The sequence below is a fragment of the Cryptomeria japonica genome, chromosome 1 (assembly GCF_030272615.1).
Source record: "Cryptomeria japonica chromosome 1, Sugi_1.0, whole genome shotgun sequence".
Taxonomy (NCBI): domain Eukaryota; kingdom Viridiplantae; phylum Streptophyta; class Pinopsida; order Cupressales; family Cupressaceae; genus Cryptomeria; species Cryptomeria japonica.
The window spans coordinates 414,119,162-414,142,188 of record NC_081405.1 but is presented as its reverse complement, the minus strand read 5'-3'; the positions used below and the strand labels follow the sequence as shown (position 1 = coordinate 414,142,188).

General features: G+C 36.1%; 1 protein-coding gene across 3 annotated transcripts in view; it reads right to left on the bottom strand.

Annotated features, from left to right (window-relative positions):
- The window catches only part of LOC131065435 (mannose-P-dolichol utilization defect 1 protein homolog 2), a 96,419-nt gene that overhangs the window by 65,499 nt on the left and 7,893 nt on the right, over positions 1 to 23,027 (bottom strand). For 2 of the 3 annotated variants that reach the window (XR_009111408.2, XM_057999945.2), the window contains exons 2-7: positions 16,927 to 17,080; positions 16,693 to 16,765; positions 16,496 to 16,562; positions 16,205 to 16,264; positions 12,673 to 12,733; positions 12,423 to 12,464 (exon numbers count right to left, since the gene is read on the bottom strand). Coding sequence is in view for 2 of the 3 variants with exons in the window: in XM_057999945.2 (XP_057855928.2) it covers positions 12,423 to 12,464; positions 12,673 to 12,733; positions 16,205 to 16,264; positions 16,496 to 16,562; positions 16,693 to 16,765; positions 16,927 to 17,080 (457 nt within the window). In the remaining variant the exon portion in view is untranslated. Of the gene's footprint in view, positions 1 to 11,631; positions 11,667 to 12,422; positions 12,465 to 12,672; positions 12,734 to 16,204; positions 16,265 to 16,495; positions 16,563 to 16,692; positions 16,766 to 16,926; positions 17,081 to 23,027 lie in introns of those variants that run through there. The other variant, XM_059218403.1, reaches the window with a different exon arrangement.

Genomic DNA, 23,027 nt, shown 5'->3' with positions numbered 1-23,027 from the left:
TGATATATATATATATATAAACGCATGTATATATGTACAGGTATATATAGGTATAGATATCACATATATATAGTCTTGGCATCCACACAGCTTCCCACCCTCAAGGCTTAGGCTATTTCAATGGAGATTGCCAAGAAATCATTGTCTCGGCGATCCTAACTATAATAAGTGCGAGATCTTCCTCCCCCGTGATTATCTCGGAAATGACATCTGCCGACACTCATTAATCCACCTCATTAACCCACTTTGAATTGTGAAACCCGATCGTACCTTCTTCTGAGAATTTCACCTCGCCGACTGAGTTGTATCAATCATCTCCGCACATGCTGATCATGCATATATTAACCAGACACTAAGCATGGGCAAAATTGAATGATAGAATCTCGAGGACGGTCTTGCATTCATTTCTTTGCGATATGCCTCTCAAGCAAGTACTATTCCAATGTTTTAATCATTCCGGCTCATTCTCAATTAAATTCATTTCATTCTCACACCCGACTTTCCAGACAGACCTCTAGCTTTATAAAGACCGGTTTTTCTCTATCTCTTCATTCTCTGCTACGCAAAATTCAAAATATCATGGATACTATACTCGAGCTCTCGAGCTCTAAAAGACAAATGACCATTCTTGGGGAAATAAAGGCAGCTCGACTGACAGGCCTCTTGAAATATCCTCACGATCTGGTCGTCAACGGGGTTACTCAAATTTTAGGGGAAGATTTCATCACCAATGAGGATAGGACCAGAGCAAATTCTGATATTTCCTCTATGTTCCTAGCTGTAGTACTCCATTTTGAGCCTAATAGGGATTTCATCAGGGAATTATGTTAAAGCATTCTCTTAGAGCTTGACCGAGTAATGGTGAATGTTACTTCTGATCTCTTGGCCCCCAAGCCAAGGCATTATGATATCTTCATGCGGAACAACCGCCAGGTTCCTCGGTTCTCAATACTGATTCATGATAATCTTACGAAGTTTGCCAACAGAAGGCCCATCGTCCAGAGGAATGTCAACTTCCTCATGTGGTGGTTCAATGTAAAAATTCCCCCCTACAGCCACTAGTTGGCTATATACCTTCGGGACGAAGGTCTCAAGATGGACATGATAGCCGAGATGGAGAATCTAAAATCTTCTGAATCGCCAAAGGGTTCTCCAATCGGACCAGGCAGGGGCTCGAGGGAAGGGCTTGGCTTTTGAGTAAGTAGGGGATGCGACATTCCGATTAATCTAAGCAAAGCTAGTTCGTATAAAAGACTTTTATGCTTTACCGTTTTTAGATAGGAGATGACTTGTCTTTTGAAGATATGTTTATAGTATCAGACGCTCAAGGTATATATTATTATACGCAGACGCTTAAGATTACTTCAATGATATGCAATACATCTTTATAGCAACTTTCCCATATTTATACATTTGATTCTAGGCTATAGATAATTTGCAATTTTATGCTATAGGGTGTATTAATGAAGTATCTATCTCAGCATAAGTATACACACATAGCTGCAAGCGTGTTCATATAATGCAAGGCAGATATATAAACACACCTGCATTCCATGTGGTTATAGGTATGATGTTGTAGATATTCCTGTTAATATTTCTGATTACATTATCACCTTCATATATTGGGGATCATGTGGATGGGGTACATTGGAAACCATCAACTCTCTTGATTTTTTGGCCACGGCTGTCATGGCCCTGGTTCGTTCCATTTTCTTATTGTAGTAGTAGGCAATTTTGATAGAAAACCTTATTCTGAGAACATTAAGGGGCTCCAGTTTCAGGTGGAGCCAATGTATGCGGTTAACTTCCTCTCTTAGTTTTACATGGTTAAAAGGTATCCTAACTTTGAGTTTGCAGGATAGTATTGCTCTGTGTTTGCAGCATGCAGGATCCAGTTCGCTCACCCCCCCTCGGTTAGCACTCGAACAACTCCTTGGTCTCCCCGCTCGCCTTCACCATACGAAGGCTTCACCTATTACTCAGATCCATTATGTAGAAGTCATGGTTAAAATGTCGACAGGATGATGTATTTCTCAAATTATTATTGTAACCCCTTAAGAAGTCAGATTTCTGGCTAACAAGGACTTGTAAATTATTCCAGGATTTTTTCCTTGGGCAAGACCGGAGGTTTTCTTCATTCGGTTCTTTCCTACCAGTGCCCACACCGAACCGAATTTGTACATTTATGTAATTATTTTTCAATTAATAAAGTTTTCGGCCTCGGCCCATTATCGATCAAAAAAATAAAAGTAAATAAATTGCAGTATATTACAGTGATATTACAATAATATAAAATAAATTACAGCATATTACAGTAATATTATTGTAAGATTTTATCTTAAAAGATTAAATTACCGGTTTAATATTTTAAGATAAATTATTGTAATATAGTGTAACTTATTTAACATTATTGTAAATTTATTTAATATTGTAAGATATATTAAAATCAATAATATATTTTTAAATAGTTTATATTAAATAATAACTTTACTATTTTTTTAAATTATTAAATAATTGTAATAAAATAAATTATAAATAAATTTAAATCAGTAATACATGTTAAAATATATTACAATTTAAAAAATTACAATACATTAAAGAAATTACTGATACTAAATAATCTATATTAAAAAATTAAACTTCATATTAAAAATTTCTTAAATTATTAAATAATTATAATATAATAAATAACATATTATGATCAGACAGAATTTTTGAGAACATTTAGAAAAATAAAAAAATCTATACATTCAAAAAAATGCATTCACATACAAACATTCAAAGAAAAATCAATAATTTTCCCCATGTTTCCGTCGACTGGGGAGGAGTTCGCCCATCTGTTCATTCCCAACCCGTCGAATGGTTCATATCCAATGGAATTGAGGGTAGCTGGATTGGAGCCATTCACTTGTACTCATTATCGTCAAGTCGCGGATTCAGTCGATTCCCTCCCATGTCTTCCCCTTGTAGCACTACTCACTGGTGTGCCCTCACATTCAACTTGATCTGCTTTTTGCTGCTGGAATGTGTTTTAACCCACGCAAGCGACCTCATCTTCAAAACTTTCGCAACATTTTTTTCCAGGTTTTTGAGCATTTTAGGTTTTCCTAGCAAATCGGATTTTAATCGAGTTTTAACTGCGGTCTTTTTGGCGATTTCAATGAAAAAATCGTTGACTAGGGTTGACTAATTTCTATTGATTTTTTTGGGGAAAAAATAGGGCATCTCCCCGACTCCCGATTAATCGCGTATAGTCGCGATTTTTTGCAGATGTTTTACTTCTTTGGAACTTTATGGTACCATTCACGGCACTGTTCACAACACTGTTCATGTCGCTACAAATAAGCCGAAACTATAGATTCATACAACCTCCAATCTGCACATTAGCTCCATCATTGGATCCAAACCTCTGTGAATAAGCTCAGCAGTGAATTCCGAATGAATCCACCTCTCAAGTAGAGTTGGGTTTTCGTCCAACCTACGAATTCCCAAGGGTTTCTGTCCTAGGGCACAAAAAACTGAAAGCCAAAAGCTCCCAAATTCTCCAAGAGAAAATAATAAACCAAGCTTGCTGAAAATGAACTCTTAAGAGTCTTTTATAACTTTCCTGGGAGAGCTCACTCACTTTTCCAGCCAATGTGGGATAAATAGATATACTTTTCTTTTTTAATATTTAAGTCTCCGAGTGCTTTCAGTGAAAGGTAACTTTTAATTTTTAAATAACTTTTCCTTTTACTTAAGTTCCCACATTAATAAAGTTAAATATTTAATTTAACTTTATAACTTTATTGTTAAATAAATTAATAATCGCAAGTGATTGTTAAAATCTCCAATCAAAATCAACACTATCATCAACAAGATATTATTCATGGTTCACTGTCAATCCAAACCTGGCCCAACTGACTTACTATAATTAGTAAGTATCCCAAAAATACACCAAACCACCTCAAAATCGCCCACAACTGAAACTGTCTAGGCCAAATATCCTCAAGATCCCTTAAATGTCCTGGTTAGCCTACGAGACCATGGAGAAATAGGCTAACAACAACCTCGTACAAAATGTGCTAGAAAGGGGACATTACAAGCATTAAAATAACATTTGCTTCGAATTCATTTAAACCACAAGAAGTTACAATGCCACTTCCACCAGCCATGTCATATGTAGAAATTACCTCATCCAAGTTGCATCCAAGTTGTGCAAAAATAACATCTAAGCACACTCAAGTTTAAGTTATAACCCAATTCCTCTTCACCCTCTCATTCTTATGTGACATGAGATCCCAACAACTAGCGGAGTTTTGAGAGTGGAGACCCCAATGAGGTTGAGGGGTAGCACCCCTCATGGAGGTCTACTGGCAATGCCCATAGTAGGGTTGAGGGACAACACCACTTGCAGGTCTAAGTGCAACACCCTTGGCAAATTATGTATTGCAATACAAGGTGGAGTTTGAGAAGCAAAGCTTCACCATCAAGCCTAAATTAAGGCCTTTCAAACTACACAAACATTCATGGCACATGCCATTTTCACAATTTTGTCACTTAAGGGCAAAATTAGGTATTTGACACTTTTTTTGTTTATAAAAATGTATTTTTCTTTGTCTCTAGGTGGCCCTTGGAAAATGAGTGTCACCACTCTAATGAACATGCAAGTATAATAATGAACCAACTCCAGTCAAGAATCATTGTACAAGTTAAAGAAGTGTTTTTATTGAGAAGCATTCCCAAAAATAGGAATATCATAGCTAAATACAATATGTTGGTACAGACAAACAAAGCATGCTATGAATCATTTAGCATCTAGAAATGGGAATAATGAGGAAAAAACCTCTATTGTCAAGAGATTAGGCAATGAAGTAGATGCTTCTTATGATGAATTTAATCCAAAGACTAGTAGTGATAAATACCGAGATTCTCGAGAACATGAAAAAGATAACTATTGGAGTGGGTCCCAAATGAATGGACGTCCAAAAGACACATAGCAAAGCTTGGGCAAGCCTACTATTTGGGCTTTAGCTTTTGAGTTGGTAGGAGCAAACTAACAATGAATACAAAGTGCCCAAATTTTTTAAGCCACAAAAGTTAATAATTGGAACTCAAATCATTTTTATTTAACCTTTTAGTCATTTCATTGCATTAAAAAAATGTACAATACTTTGTTGGGTAGGGATTGATAGTAGAAACCAAAAGTCAAGCATAATTGGAAAACAGATGTACTCTCCATTATAAATAAAGGCAAGAAATATATAATTGATCTAAGAAATCAAACAACTAGGAAGCAACTTCCCTATATTCATCAAATTAGACTCTAGTGAAAGGTGGCCAAAGAAAATAGAAAAAGGCCCCATGGACCTGAATGTCTAAGGAATCTTGGAACTACACCCATATTCTAAAGATAAAACAAATTCCCTCATTGATCTAATCCATTGGTAGATGGAAGTCTATGAAATATTCAAACCTAATTGCAATTTCTTTGAAATAATGGAGATTAATGAAAGAAAGTAAGTGGAAGGAGATGACAAGAAGCAAAAGTGTATGATTGAACCCTTATGTACCATCCACTTCAATATTCACCCCTAAATGAATAGAATATAAGAGAAGGGATGCAAAGTCTAATGACCTGCCAGCCCATCACTTTACATGTAAAGTTGGCATGAAATAACAAGAACCCACCACTGTGAGGGTAAATCAAGAGCCCATTTCCAATTCCATTCACTTATTGCATCCTTGAAGAAGTGGTTGCACATAAAATTTATTCACTTAAGGATGGCTTCTCTAGATATAACTAGAGAAGCATAACCAAGGAAGACAAACTAAAGACTATTTTTATTGGAGTCTATGCTTACAACCAAATGACATTTAGACTCTATAGTGCTCTGCTAAGTTCTAGAAGATCACCCTACGTATTTTTAATTATATGCCCTCAGACAATTTTAGAACTTTCATGGATGATTGATCAATCTACAATGACCAAGAAACATGCATAAAGCTCTTGCCAAAGTGAATGCATTGATGTAGAGCAACACAACACTAAATCTGAAGAAGAGTAGATTCATGGGGCCAATAGAAAGACTTCTCAACCATATTGTCTGCAATGTTAGATTAAAGATAATTCCCAACAAGATATGGGTGGGTGTGGAGATGTTACCATCAAAGGACATCACGGAGATAAAACCATTCCTAGGCCATGTCAAGTATTACCAATGGTTCATTAAAAAATTTGCCCAAGTCTCCTACCCTCTAGATGTATTAATAAGGGAGTTCCACTTGTGTGGTCTAATGAACAAGAACTAGCATTTAAGTGGTCTACAATAAAGTGGTTTTGAATCAGTGTTGTGAAAATTGAGTTGCTCAGAGTTCAGATATTGTACCCATAGCCTCCCTTTCTCTAGTCGATAGATTTAACTAAATATAAGCGCCCTAACATTACAATCTATGCATCTTCCATAGAGGCTAGACAAATGGAGAGTTTAGCTATATACTGAGTTATAGTGCTGCCATAAGAGAAATTTACATACATGATATGCTACAGAATTCTTCAAATTCATCAAAGGAACCTACCATGCCCCAATTATAATATTGGCCTGAGAGCGAAGTATAATTGGAAGGATCCCATTGTATGCTTTTCTCTCAGATTAATCCATGAGGTTGTCCTTGGAACCCCAAATTTCCATTCTCTCTTTCAGCTGCATAATATTGGTTTTAGAATTTCTTCAAGTAGGAACAGGCTGTTCCTCTCAGTGGTGCATTTTATTCTTAAGACACTGGCAATTATTGGCAGCACCTAATCCTATCAGCGCCCACAAAAGGAGACATATTAAGACAGAGGAAAAGGGAGGAGGCGGAGGTGCAAGGAGAGGAGAGATAAAGACAGACAGTGGAGAAGTTCCAGATCTTCTGTAAGAAACAGTAGCAGTCTGATTCCACACTTTCCAGGGACTGTTTTGATGGGTGGAATTTGCTTGGATATGGAGTGGATCTCTTGAGATAGGTCAAGAGACATATGTTTACATATTTTATTAAATTCTTGGCTTTGTTTCCCTTTTTATTTTTGTAATCTATGACCAGATTTGGTGGTGGCAGCAATGGATGTGAAGAGGGCTATATCTCAGTCTTGCTTCCATGAAGCAGAGATGTAAATGACTGATTCCTTACTTTTGCTTATATTTATTGCTAATCTGTGCCCTTGGTGGATGTTGCATACAGTTGTAGGTGTTTTGGAAGAGGGTTCCCTGTTACACTTTGAAAGGATTAGAAAATTTCAAAATTTGAGAAGAACTTTGGTCTGACTGCTGCCTTTTCCTTTCCTTGAAAAGGTCTTACTGAATTTCCCCTCAGTTGATGAAAGAAGCACCCAATTATTTGATTTTTCGTTGGATATTGCTTCACATTTCCTTTACTATTGTCTCCTCTGTTACTTGCATAGGTTTCCTTAGGAAGCTGATTAGTTTTCTCCCCCTCTCCTATCATTGGAGTTTTACAGGATTTGGGCTTCAATCAGGCAGACCCTTGCCAGGCACCCATGTTCATGACAGCCTATTACCAAATGTGATACTTTTACTCTATGACTCCCATTTGTAGATAGATATTGTTCAGGAGAGGGTTTTGTTTGTCTATGCTAAAATAAAACCTACCATAATTCAGAAAACATGATTTCACTGTGAGATTGGGCAATCTAATGAATTCTCCTTTAGCATTTCTTATTTGCAGAAAAGATGAATACTTGTTAGGGGGACAGACCCTAACAGGTGCTGTGCTTCATGGGTTTTCAATGGGCCAGAAAGTTAGGGACAAACATTTCAGGAGGAGTCCACATATTTTAAGAAACCAACGTCAACCTGCAAGAGCAAGTACTTCTCTGATTAGCACGAGAAAATAACTGTGTGTCATACCCTGTAGTTCCCAACCTGCACCTGAAGAAGCATAATAGGAGCTGGCATGTGAGTTCATTTTTTAAATAATCAAGATAGTTTTATTTTAGACATTAAAACATCTGGATGGCAGGTTATCTATGTTTGGATCCAACATCAAAACATTAAGTTTGAACATAAGCTGCTTGATTACAATTGAAAGATTAATTATTGTCAAAGGAATGGTGTTTCTAAAGTAAACTCTCGGATAATCCAATTATGTTACCATATCAAAGATATTTAGCCCTGTGGAAGATCACGAGAAAAAAACTTAGGTGCCAAGATTAAATGGAAGGCAAAAATGTTGATAGCCCAGCTATGGACAAGTTCTCATCACTTGAGATATGAAACAGGTAGATGGATGATACCTAGAGAAGAGTGGGAAAAAAGATTTTGCCTATTCTGCAACATGGGAGTGGTAGAGACAGGATGGCATTTCGTCATGGAATGCTCAGCATATAGTGGCATCCACATAAGCTATCAGGGCATCTTGAAAACTGACAACCTAAGCACAATATTTGAAGATGTAAGGCTGGGAAAAACAGCAAATTTGTTGATCAAAGTCCACTGTCGAAGAACAGATCTTGAAAGGAAGTTACAACTGCTTAAGAATATGGTGCCCTATTCCTGAGAAGTTTTGTGCTGTTCCTAGGTCCCATAGGCTGCTTGGGCCTCATGGACATTATTAGACTCTTCCATTCATTCATTCATTGTCCTTGATTATATTTATTAACTCGCAATATTTATTATCCTGCAAGGTACCTTAATGAATCAGATTGAACATATGAAAGATATAGGTGACATGGGATGCCGAGCAAAGTCCAAGAGGGTATCCCGTTCTATGAGTTATACCATTGTATCTGAGGTTGTTGCCCTGTGATACATCAGCAATGGGGTCCAGCCAGTGGATGACTTGGCAGAATGGTTGTGAGAATTTCAAAAGGGAAAATGATAAAGTTAAGACTGATTGAACATTATAACCAGTGAATACAAATTTCTGAGGATCATGAAAATGGAGAGATAAGAACCTGGATATGCCACAGATTACATTGAATCAAGAGATCACCAAAAGAAAATAGTCATGCAAGGCAAGAAAATCCAGCACTAGTCAACAAGGGGCAGAAGGGTGCAATGAAGCTCGGAAAATTGTTAAAAGAGCAGCAAGGATGCCAGCAAAGGAAGAACCACCAGGAAAGTAACCATCAAGAGAATGCCAACTCTGAAGCATTCAAAGAAACCAAGGTATCATTTCAATACCTCGTACAGGGGGAATCCTAGGAGGATGTTGCAGAAATAAATATGTTGCCACTACTGGCCAATCAAGTACAAGACAAGGGAAACCTGGAGAAATCTCTAAATATAAGGTAAAATTTACTGAAAGGGAGTTGACAGCAAACCTTTTGTTGGTATTATTCTTCTTGCTGACACTATTACTTCCACAAATAAGAAAATTGAAATTGTGAAGGGGAGGAGTGAAGAAAAAAAGAGAAAGAGTGCACAGGAAAGGCACAACTCAAAAGGATCAGGAGAAGGTGGTTATGTAGACCCTCTTCCAATTTGTCAATGTGTTACCAAATTTTGTGAGCCTTGGTCAAAGGTGAGAATAATTGTATTTTGAAACCCATGTATTGAAGCCTGCTTAAACTTCTATTGTGTTCCTTAATATTCAACATTATCCCGACAATTATGTATAGTACCTTAAGGTACATGGTGGCAAAGGGAAAAAATTTGAGGGGAACCTGTGAAGCGGAATAATGGACTGTAATTCAGTAGCATGCAGTCTTGTATGGCACAAGGTAAGTAATTTGTGAGGGATCAAGAGGGTGGTCAGGGACCTTACACATTTTTAAAAGGGAAGCGTGTTGGAAAATCACATCCAAGGTGAAAGATAAGGACCATGTATGGCCACATTTGAGACAAAAAGAGAAGTTTGGAGGATAACAGCATCCAACTAGTCCCCAAGTAAATCTGAGCTTGCTTTCCATGTGTCAAGTAGGACCTTTTATTTTAATAATAAATATAGTTTCATTGTTTGTATAAGCCCTAGTTGAGATAGGACTGAGTCTCATTTAGAGTCAAGTTGTGTCATGAGAGCCCATCGTGGTGTTGTTAAAGAGAATCTGTAATCAAGGGGGGGATTAGGAAATGGTTTTGAGAATAAGTTGTGGCTGCAGCATCAGTGTTGGGCCCACACATTGCTTGAATACAGAATGTCCTTGTTTGGCAGTAAGGTGCGAGCTCAAGAATATAAGTATCAATAGATCTAGGTGATATCTTGAATCCTTCCTTGTGTATGATTTATTTAAAGTATTTTCCCTTATATTAAGGTGAATGAATGCCAAGAATGAATATCTTGAAAGTGTCTCTGAATATTAAGCTCGTGTGTATTTCAAAGGATGAGAAGACTCAGCACTTGGTGGGTGGCCACCAACAGATAGAGAACGTGCATAAGATACTCAGAGTTATCCCGTAAATTATCATAGGATAATCCAAAGCCATAAGAGATTGGATTTTGATTAACTGTGTGGTTGAGTCCATAGAGTTCCGAGACTCGCCCAAACTCGCTTGGACTCGGTGAGCCCCAAGTCGAGTCACCCTCAACGAGTCTTGGGGGCTCGGACTCGGCTGAGTTTGGGAAAGACTAGCCAAGTCTCGTGGACTCACTAGACTCCCCAAGTCTGAGTGAATCCCATCTCCTAGACTTGGCTAAACTTTGAATTTATTTTTTTTAAATCTCAAAATTTAAATGCTTTTTTGGTTTATGACATGCCCCCAAAATATACAAGAAATATAACATGTAACTCCCCATCGTTGTCTTCAAGTCAGTCTCATTCTCTTCATCAAAATATACTCATAAAAATTTAAGTAGTTATATTTCATGCATATATTGGCAAGATGTTTAAGAGTGGTTTTAGATCTCTAGAAGTTATAATGCAAATTTTAGGTTTTCGAAGATCTTATAAATTTTCAGACTTAGTCAAGTTTCAGTTTCCAGCAGCCCCCTTTCAGCGTTCTCTCGCTCTCTCTATCTCACTCACTTTATCTGCCCTGAACTCTAGACCTATCACTCTTCCTCTATCCCCTCTCTCTACCTCTCTTTATCCCACTCTCTCCTCTCTCCCCCAAGATCTAGGCCTATCTCTCTACCTCTCCCTCTCTCACCCTCAAACCCTTGCAAGGGGTGCTACCCTCAACCTCGTTTTGGTGTTGCCCCCCAAACCCCCATCGAACAATAAGATTAAGCAAGTAATAGGTCAGTGATGAATAATGATCATAAAAATCTAGATAATACATATCCCTTGTTGCAAATCTCTGCATATTCATAGTTAAAAAAAATATTATGGCTGCTACATCATCCAAGAACTACCTTAGATGCCTTCATAGGAGGGATGTAGACTCATCTAAGCCATAGGATTGTAGTTATTGTTTGATATTTGTTTGAAACATTTGATGTTATGGATTTCATATTCCATGAGTTTTGTATGAAAATGACAATATTTATATATCTAAGTTTGCTATTCCCTTCAACTACAATTTGCATTTATACTTATGATCGATGTATACTTGTGTATGTGATCAAATTAGCTTCTATTTGATGATATTTTTGTGTCTTTAAGATTTATTTAATAAAGGGTGCATGAAACAAGTTTTAAATGCTTAAAAATCTCTAAATTTCTTGAATTTTTCACTTGCCGAGCCTACGTCGATTTTTTTTCCCAAGTCCTGAGTCGAGACACCCTCACCGAGTCCATGCCGAGTCTGTGTCTTTTTTGTTAACATTTTACAAAAGAAAAATTTTCTACCCATGCAAATGTTTAAACTTGAAAACCTAGTAAAATTAATGATTAAGCTATCTAGTAGCTTTAACATGGAAATTACATGTGAATAAAAAAGAAAAAATGGTCTGAGTTTGGAAGCCTGATTGGGATGCTACACTATGGAATAGTCTTTCGGCATAATTTGGATATCAATAAATCTAAGTGGTTTATAGTTTCTTTGGACCCATGCACTCAAAGGACACATGTAGGCTACCATGAATCAACGTTTAAGTGCATCTTCCTTGAGCAAGCAAGGGTTATGCTTAATCTAATCCAGAGAAAAACTGTAGCATGGGTGGGAATTCCATTTTCAGGTAACAGGCACAATGGTATTTTTATTAGTGGGTTGGATTTGATGTGTTGGTGCAGGGTTTCGAGCAGATTCTCTCTAGATTCATCTTGTTTTTAATGCTGTTAAGGAGAGTAAACTCCGAAGGAGGCAATGGCCTGCCCTTAAGGGATGTCTGATTTACTGAAATCTTGTTTGTGAGGCATCTTTGCATATTTGTGGGAGTTCAAAACTCAATTCATCAGCAACTACTCGAATCTTCTACAGCCCTATTTCCAATAAGATAGTTAGGCTTCATTACAGATTGTAGATTGAGAATCATTTTAATTTTAAGTAGAAAATGATCATAAATACATATCTGCAATAAACAAATCTTTATTGATCAATTATCAAGGTAAAAAAGGATACTGCTAGTTGGAGCTTTCTCCTGGATGCTTGTAAACAGTCTCACTGCATTTTAACAAAAGAACATTGTAGTCATAATGAAAACCTCAAGAATAGCCAAAAAATTTCATTAAAAAGATCAGTAATAGAAACCCTCAGTCTATCAATTCAGACAAACTAAGATGCAGTTACAAAATAGCATATTGATGTACAATTGTAAACTGATTTGAGTAACATGAAAAGATAAATTTATGGATATGGTGCCTTAGCCCACCAATACAACCAGCAGCATTCATGAAACTTGTAAGGAAACTTAGTTCACCGGTGCTCTTGTTCTGTTCATGCCACAAAAACCTATAGTTAGTTCTTAATAGCAGATGCATTATATAAGAAATGTGTGAAGGAAATATTGCATATGCATGGGCAAGGAGAATTAAAACATAATTATATTTGAGATAATTTTGGCATGGCAATGTCCTGTAGTATCAACATTAACAATGAACAAAGAAACTGATTATTATCAGCACAAATGCATAAACATTGTGAGCAGTGAAGTCAACATGGACTGACAAAACAATTTAGGGGTGAGCACAAGGTTTATCAAACTAAAGCATAAAGGATAATGATTCCCAAAAGGAAGATGCCAAATAACAAACACATAACATCTAAATCATACAGCCTTAAGATTTTTCTTAGCAACTACTCTCGAGAAAGCAACTTATTTTTCAATGAAAGAGAATACATGATAGTAGATATCTTAACTTACAACAACTGGATGGTTTAATGATGGCACTGCCCTCACCAACTACCTACTAGTGGTTATCAACAGAACAATGGATTGACCATTTTCTTAAAGAACTTAACTAAGCTAGTTCCTACTGTGAATCATATGGTTGGATGCACCAAAATCTACATAGCAACTGTCATTCACCTTGTAAGCAGCAAAGCTGAACATGAAAATAGAAGATGAAAAAACAGGTTTCTCAGAATTCTTTTCATCTTGCATGTTCCACAGCAGTTATTTCGAGGTAATCTTTCTTGCATTTGCAATTTTATCCTTCTCAGTTAGTTTGTCCGTACTTTCATTGTGCAGTGCTTGAATTACAGGATTAGAGATAATGGTAATCCTGCTACCCTACCTATGGTACCACATTTGCATACAACCTCCTTTCTCTCAGTATGACAAGTGGCATGCTTCTAGCAAGAGTCTTTTCTTTGCAATGTTGACATGATGAAATGTGTAATACCTAAATATTATTAATAAAATGCTAACATTAAGACCCATTTTCTTAAAAAATAGAAAATTAAAGAAACAAATGACAAAATATAAAAAGAGGGAAAAAATAGGGGTGGTTGTTGTTCTAAACTTAGATTTTAGAAGGAGGATAAAAGAGGGGATGAAAAAGAAGGATAGAAGAAGAGAAAAAGAATGGAGAAAATAAGAAAAACAACAAAAAGCATTTCTATCTCTAGCTGCAAATGAAATCCTGAAAGATGTGCACTCTCATGCTTGCATGTAAAACCTATGGCTCTCCTTCCCACCAAAAAACTCAAAGTACACCTAAATACCCGAAACTGAAGTTGGGTATAAGATTGAGTCACAAAACTGAAAATGAAAAGGGTAAAATCAGATTAATAAATAGCCCTTTTTTAATTGTTTGGTAGATCCTTTTATTGCTTTACGTTTTTTGTGTGACATTCATTTGTCATTGTTTTCATAGAATCGGCAAATCTCCCTATTAAGACTAACAAATCTATGAATCTTGAAAGTTTCATACACTCACAAAGTGTTAGAATGAACCTTCCCATGATCATGAGAATCATGGTTATTGAGTCCTAGATCCAAAGGATAGATTTTTTTTTTGGAATATTCCTACTCAAACTATTTGTCCTTTGTTGTTTGGATTTGTCTTACATTTAAGGAGGTTTTGTCCATAGTGAGTTCTATTAAATTAGATTATCATATGCCTGATTTGTCTTTTAGCTAAGATTCCTTGAAATATAGCTCCTTTCTTAAGTGTCACAATATTCCTTTGCCATATTTCTTGAAAGAAATATTGGTGTGAAACTCCTTTTCTTTTGCTCGTGTGTGCCCACCTCTTGTCATCAGAAATAGTGCCCACGGGTGCACAATAATGCAATGTGGCAAAAAAAGAGGCTTGAAGTTGCATGCATAACTACTCTTTTCACCCATATAAAACAAGGGCTCTCCATCCCTTTTCTTTATGATGATATTTAGTTATCTTCTTATCTTGAATGTCTCAGGCTATTTTGTAAAGCAGAGATTGTAAATATTGTAAGATTTCAAGTTGCCATCTTCATTAATGCAAGTGGGATTTTATTCCATCAATAGTTTCCCGACTTCAAAACTCTTGTCTTGTCTTGCCTTTAATATGCTATGATTTTACATTTTAATTTATTTTATTTTTCACTTTTGAAGTTTATCTCGTTTGTGTGATCTTTTCTTGTCTATTTTTCATAGGCTTGGCAAGTCTCCATGTCAAGACTCATGAATCTAAGAGTCTCATGAGTTTTGTACATTCACAAGTCTGTGAGTCACTGAAATTTGACTCACTTAACACTGTTTGGATAAATATTTGGTGAGTACTCAAAAGTCTCCCTACTCTACTACAAAGAATCTGTTAACCCCACAATAACCATGGATCTACACAAAAATGGAGAATGAAAATGAGAATGACAATGATAGAGTGGTTATTTCTTTATATTACATTATCTATTCTATTTCTGTAAATATGCATGTATTATTATAGCAAAGAGCATGCATGTAAACCCTAAATAACATTACATAAATTTCACATTAGACTCAAAATCAAGCTGATAAGGTTGCCATGAAGTTAGACCAATTAAGGGGTCTCACTAGCCATTCAAGTACTATACCATGAGCTTTGTGTTAGGTTCAAATGTTCAAGACCATCAGCAAAGGTCAGACCCAAGGGAGGTGGTCGCACAAATATTCACAATATGTTTCTTCCCAGCACCTAAAATATGCCAAGTAAGCTCATGTTGCACTTATATCTCCCAAAAAAGGAATAATAAGGAGGAAAAAAGGGTAGAGGTCATCCATATAGGACTCAAATCCAAGGATCCAATACCATCCCCAGGCTGCAGGTGAGGTATGACAACATGACCTATTAAGACCTTGTGCTTGAATTATCTTCTCTTTACTGTAATATTTTGCTTCAAATTCTTTGAAACAATTTTAAGCTCAATCCTCCAATAGGAATCATGTTTGATACCATCATGCACTTTCTTACATTTTGTGCACTTTGCTGCATTGAGTTGCTTCAAATTCTTGGACAATTTAACTTCAGCCCTCCACCCTCCTAGTAAGGAGCATGTTTGATGCCATCAGGCATGTGTAATGCCAATCTACCACCAAATTTGTTGTCAAATGCTTGTCATTTTCCATACATAGAAACACTTACAACATTGCAGTCACATATACATATGTTATGACAATGTCTTAGCAACAGGATATTCCAGAAAATAACAAAGAAGCATCCACAAATCTCCTACAAAATACTTGAAATAATTTGGCAATCTTTCAGTAATAATTTTCACCATTTACTTTATGCTTGAACACAATCTGAATGAAATTTTCTAGATTTTCTTTCTTGGATGCAGGTAAAAGAACTCCATTTCCACTCTGACTACAAAAATTTGGCTATGAATAAGTTCACAAATGTATACGATTAGCAAAACACAAGGCTTCTAAAAAAAAATTACGCTTGAAAATCTGAGAATTTATGTATGTTTGCTCAAGTTAAATACAAATCCAAGCTTACACAATAGTTTTTCCAAATTTGTGGGATCCTTGCAAAGAGGAAAATTGCATGTTGCGAAGCCTGCACAATATTTAACAAAATGTTAAGTATCAAGAAAGATTTTAAATTGACAAGCCACTGTAACACATGTTTAATAATTAGGTACTACACATAAACCTAAAGAACTAGATCATTCAGGAAGCATTATTTTCACAAAACTTATAAATAAAAAATAAAAAATATGAAGCATTTTCTACTATAGAATTAAATTCTGATTGAACATTCAACCGTGATTCTCAACCACCAACTCACATATAAGGCTTCAAATAGAACTGGGTTGATCCGGCCAGCAAGAATGGTAGGGGCAACAGCACAATATCTACAAAGATGAAAGTTAAACAATACAAAGTAACTATTAATCAGAAAAAGTGTATTTTTGAAGAAAAATTATTAAGATCTGTAAAAAACAATCCTAAGCATAATTTTATATCAATGGTGTCAATAGATACATGGTTGATTTCAGCAGAGTCCGTGCCCCCAGAGGAGATGAGTAATAATAAATAAGAGCTATCAGTATAAGTGCTGCACATACAACCACAAAAAATGAAAATGTCATCAAATAACTTGATAAGATGCTTTTTACAATCCACACAAGGTCAGTTTATGATGTCAGTGGTAACAAACAATTCACAGGCACAATAAGAAATAGGAGACCAAGGCAAGCTACAAAGAAATGTATATACCTTGCAAGAGAAGGAAAAGTAACTCTCCGTAAGCTGAGAACGGCAGATCATTATGCAGGCAATATGCCAAGGCAATGGTAAACCCAACAACTTCAAGTTCAAAAGATGCCACACTCAAACCCTTAATGCTCTTGTTCTTCCAAATTATATAGATCTGACAAATTAAAAAAGAACAAACAAACAATAAACATCCTTTTGCAAATTAGTTCACCGCACTTATCAATATTAGGTACTTATTTCCTAGGATTATAAGTTATCACCTAAAGAAACTAGATTCATGACCTGAAACCTAACATTTAAATAAGATAGCAACAAGCACATGAAAAGTGAAGAGAAGTCTACCCATGAAGAATCATTGAAGGAACTGCATAAATTTAGCAAAACAGGTTAAAAACCTATAGGCTGTTTGTAAACTTGCACGGCAACATGATAAAAATGATATATCAAATTCAATCCAAAATTTTCAGAGCCTTGGAGTGTTGATATGGCAGGCTTTTGGTAGTTTTCACATGTTTTAGAACGATCCAGTCTGTGAGAAGGGCTTTCCCCTCTTTATTTCCTCCAAGAACTGGATCTCTACTAGACAAGGAAATGGAGTAGTTCAGGTACCCTTTCCTTGTGTATTGTATGTTATTTAACTGATACTGACTGTTTTGCAGCCCTCATTTAGACAATTAGATAGAGAAGACGGAGGATGAGATCCTTGTTCAAACAAAATAAATGCTCACCTCTATGCTTATAGGCTTTTGACTAGCTGAGCATGTTCTATGTATGATTGAGGCAATCATGGGTATCCCTAAACGGCCTGGCCATTAAATTTGGATTGACCGAGCACTGCTTTGTTATCTCTGCTCCTGCAAGAGACATCCCCTAAATTGACAAATTTGATGATTGGTCATGGAATGAATCATTAACCAATACTCAACAAATCATAGATATATCCTTCCAGGAACAAGTTGATCTCTTTCTGTTCAAGTTTTAGAGCCAAGGGTGGCACTCCCTTGACACAAAGATACCTACAGAATGAATTGACAACTTTTAAAGCCAAAGTTCAGAACCCAAATATAAATGTCAATCACTTATTTCTCAATCCAAAGACCATTTAGAAATTTAATGGTCCCTCATCTCAGTTAACCAACTTGCACAGTTGGTGATAACAGAGCATCACTGTGGCAGCACCATGTGGCATGAATAATTTCACTTCTGATTGCTTAGGACCAGCTGCTTTACTAGATCAAGAAATGCAATCCTTAGGTCTAATTTTTAATACTCATCCAAAGGCCAAAATTTTGTTGAGGCTTTATATTTCAATTGTCCATCTTGAATTTTCAGCCCTTGGTACAGATTAGATGGCTATTTCTCTTTCCCAATTAAGAGACTCAATATGACTTCCCAGTTGAGGCCTTATAAATATCAGTAGAATCCTCTCTTCTGAGTAGTTTGAGTTACCATTGCAGATTTTTTGTCGAATACATTTCAACACCTTAAGGCCTTGTCAATATGAAGTCTCTCTAGGGGTATGGAGTAATCTTACAGTCTCTGATCAAAAAGCCCTCAGTTCATGCTTCAATGCTCTTATTAAAATTAGGTATTTCCCTATCATTTACTAAATCATGTCACATACAAATGATGTAGTTATGTTCTCATATGGAAATTCTGCAACGCCTTGAGCAATGCAATTCAGTATTGCCACAACTAACCACTTTGTAAAATAATCAGTTGTAGTAATCTTGCAATCAGCTCTAGTCCCCTTTGCAGGTGGATGGATATGTAATGTCCCCTTTTCCGATGCCCTAGTTTTTGCCCTAAAATAACAATCCCAAGTAAAGTAAGGAATGAAATATAGATATCATTTACCAATTAGATCCTGATTGAGACCCCTCAATCATGTTAGATATAATATCAATCATTCCTACTAGGGTTAGCGACATTATCTTAATCATTATTGTAAATTACATAATATACATGTGGGATTCCCTCAAGGCTTTACCCAATAAATCCTCCACATTATGAAGCACCATGGGAGATCAGACAAGACGCCTTGAGCCTATCCATCAAACCGAGTAGCATGAAATGACACCCACCATTCGGCCTCTCAGCCCCACCCAGGGTTACTCAACTCGAATGGATCATTATGCTACTTGCATTCTTTATATGCACATATCTCGCCTCCATAATGGGACAGCAGATTGGGTGCAGCTTTAAAGGAATCTTCATCATCATTAATTATATATATATATATATATATATATCAGAAGCAATAGGTGATCTGCATATATTCCTTGATCGAATGTTTAATGATTCTCCTTCTTTGATGCTGGTCTCCTTCAGTGTATACCCTTCATGGAAAAAAGGATCACACCCTTTATTTATGAAAAGATACATCTGTTTGGCAACAACTGCTGCCCTTTAACTTCTTATTTAATCAACACCAAATCTGTCTTTACTGCTTTTCAAATCTGCATATATCCCATTTAGGATCTGCATATCTTCTTCTTCTAGATCTGCATATCTTATTTTCTTCTTTCCTTCTCAAAACTTATTTCAGATCCCTCCATATACTTCTGATCTGAATCCGCTCTAGATCTCCTCTAATTCCACTTCATTCCCCCATTCCATTTGATCCTTCTTCCCCTTTATATCTTCCAATGTGAGGGAAAGGTCACAACTCTTCATCATGTCTGCCTTTTGGCAAAGGTCACAACTCTTCCCCTTTATATCTTCCAATGTGAGGGAAAGGTCACAACTCTTCATCATGTCTGCCTTTTGGCAAGAGTCACAACTTTTCACAATTAGCACCCTTTGAAAGAGTACAACCCTTCATAATTTCTGCCCTTTTGAAAGAGTCACTTCCTTATTTTCTTCCTTTGTCCATATCCCCCCATTCAAATGAACTTCTCTTCTCCCTTTCATATCTCACGTTTGAGAGAATCACAACTTTCCATTTCATGCCTTTTGACCATTCATTAAACTTAACTAAATTTTAATTATTTTAATTTTACTCTTTTATATTTTTTCATTTTAATTTTAATTTTATTCTGTTATATTTTAATTTTATTATTAGCATTTATTATTAAATCCTATTTCAAAATGGGGACATTACAAGATATCCCATAGAATTGATTCCAATTTTCTCAAAAGACTAAGTGGCTAACATTGGGCACAATGCCGTGTCATTTCGATGGGTAGACCTCCCTACCCTCTAACATACATCATAATTCTTTGCAAAATCATGTGCCTTTGAACAATATTGACCACCACAATCCATCTTGAAGGATTGTCATTGTTTTTTCCTCTACAAAGTAACCACATACAACCCTCTCAAATGCACCTTTCAACATCATTGCTCTCTCATGATCCAATAACACTTTCCTCAATACCGATTTGTTTAGAAATTAATTCCCAAGATGACCTAAACCAATAATCTGAGCTATTGGAAGCCTTAGGACTGTGTTATCTGAATACAGTTATGTTTGCTGTATCAATTGAATTAGCGATATCAAGGAAAGAATATGAAATCATAAACAAGCCACATACAAATGAGATTCAAGGATTTATGTAGTAGACCTTTTTGGGAAAAATCCACTAGTAAAAGAGAGTTACAATTGTATTAATCTGAAACAAACTTCAAATATAGTTAGTCTCTCTACATTTATCTCAATTTGTAAACTATAGTGTACAACCTCCATAATCACACTTCACAGCACCACAAGATCGTTAGGCAACAATGAATCAACCTATTCCATATGTACCAACAATTAGATATAGCTCCTAAGTCATTCTCCTATAATCCAGATTCCAAACCATCTCAACACTTCTAACTACCCACAGAATACCACTCATCCCACAACCATATCATGATTGTACCATGACCTCAACATACTGCACATAATACCAACCATCACTTTTCCAAATGGATGATGACAGCAAATAACTGGATACTGCCACACATACTTAGTCAAAAGTTGCTGACCAAAAACACCTGCAACGTGTACATTTCTTTCTACACCACAGCCAAAACCAAACTATGGCTTGCAATAACAAAGACAAACATCTAATAGCTTATGACCACATACAATGCCTCTAAAAACTCTCTAGAATATCTACATGACCTTACCCATCGCCCCATGCACTCCAACATGGCTGCATGTACACCTGCATTCCATACATGCTCCAACAACTCACTCATTTCACAATGTATAGCAAGTTCTTCACCAATTGTCTTATGGTTCCTACCATAGAAAAACCGAGCAATAAGACTCCTCCATGTCATACCACAACATCTAACTCTTGCTACATTCTATCACATAGGCTTATATTGTCTTACCAATCCACAATCAAACACTTAAATAAGATCTTGAACAATCCAACATCTTCTCAACTAGGAACTCTCTACAAGTGAATGGCACACCAAAGTTCCAACATTCTCCCACTTGATATTTAGCACATGAGAGCTTGTGGTGTAAACTAATGCATGGTAAAGGGATTAAACCATTGCATCCCTACATCATAAAAACTTAGGAATACTTATAAGTTTGTCAAAGAATCAGCAAAATTTATCTGAGTGTCAATTTTCTCCCTCTAAACTTTCCTTGTCTCAACCATCTCCCTAACAAAATGACATTACATATCCACATGTTTAGTTCAAGCATGGTAAATAGGCTTTCAGGCCAAACAAATTGCACCCTAACTGTCACAATCCAACATTGTATGACTCTTTAACACCAATATTTTACAAATCCTTTTTAACCACATTGCAACAGTGCAAGCATGTGTCATAGCCATATGCTCAGCTTCAATAGTTGATAAGGCAACTACTTCTTGTTGATTATTCAGCCAACTAACTGCTCTAATCAAAGTGAGCACATAATTGCTAGTTGATCTTCGATTATCCAAATCTCCAACCTAATCAAAATTAAAAAACCTTGTATGTTCAACACCTTGCCAATATCATTAATACCAGTATAATACAAACAACAATCTAAAGTTCCTTTCAAGTACTTGGAAAATCTTCACTTGAGTCCAATGTACATTTGATTCATCACTCATGGAAGCATCATGTTTCCATGATAGCAAACCATGTTGTTAGAGGTTGGATTTAATTTCTCCTCCTATTCCTAGATTGTAGATATTTGTTTTCTCTAGTCCAATAGGAAGTAGAACTAATGGTATAATATCAAATTTCAACTTCATAATTCTCAATCTATATATTTGTTTGAATATGTTTCTCTGTATCTTGTTCTTTCTCCTTATTAGTCATTGCCCACACCTTTTACAATTTCTCTTGTATCTTTTCCCTTGTAGACATGGGTTCTCTTGGAATTGTATAAGGTCTTCCTTGTTCTTTACCCATTCACGCAACCACCATTGAGATTGGTTGGTAACACCCTAATGGGTTTTTGATAGTACTAATGTACATTTCGTTATCATATACCCACTCCTTACATTAAAAAATGGTACTAGACACTCTTTTGCTCAATCACTTGAAATTCTCCTTGCATCATGAGGTCTCCCACTTACACCTCAACATTCTCCAATTAACCTATGGTGTTCACTATACCATAGTTTGCTGGGCTCAAAATAACTAGGTTGACATAAAATTAGGTCTACCTATTGCTTCCCATTTTGCTTTGCACAATGTGCACCAGAAATTCAAAAATGAACACATCATCATCTATTTCATATTTTTCAAGCACAATATCCATCTTGACATCTAGATCCCATTATTTAACTTGCTTAACATACCAAACTAGCTTCTCTTTTTGCTTTAAAACCTATGTTGCTTACAACGTAAGGAATCTTAACAAATTTTTCATATCCTGCAAGATATCTTATCTTTTCAACAACTCGATTAAATCAATCAAATGCTTCAAAGAAATAAGCACTCTCTATCTTATGCATGTGAGAACCTTAATTTGCATCTACGCCTCATTTTTTTGCAAGACTTGGAGTTATCGTCACACCTATTCTTCCCTAAAAGACTACTATAATCCAAAAGCATCCTACATCAACTTGCTCTCCTATTGAAGATCTAGGAACCTATTAGTCGAATTTTTTTTCACCTTCTTATTCAAATCCAATCTTGGTGGTGGTAGGCACTT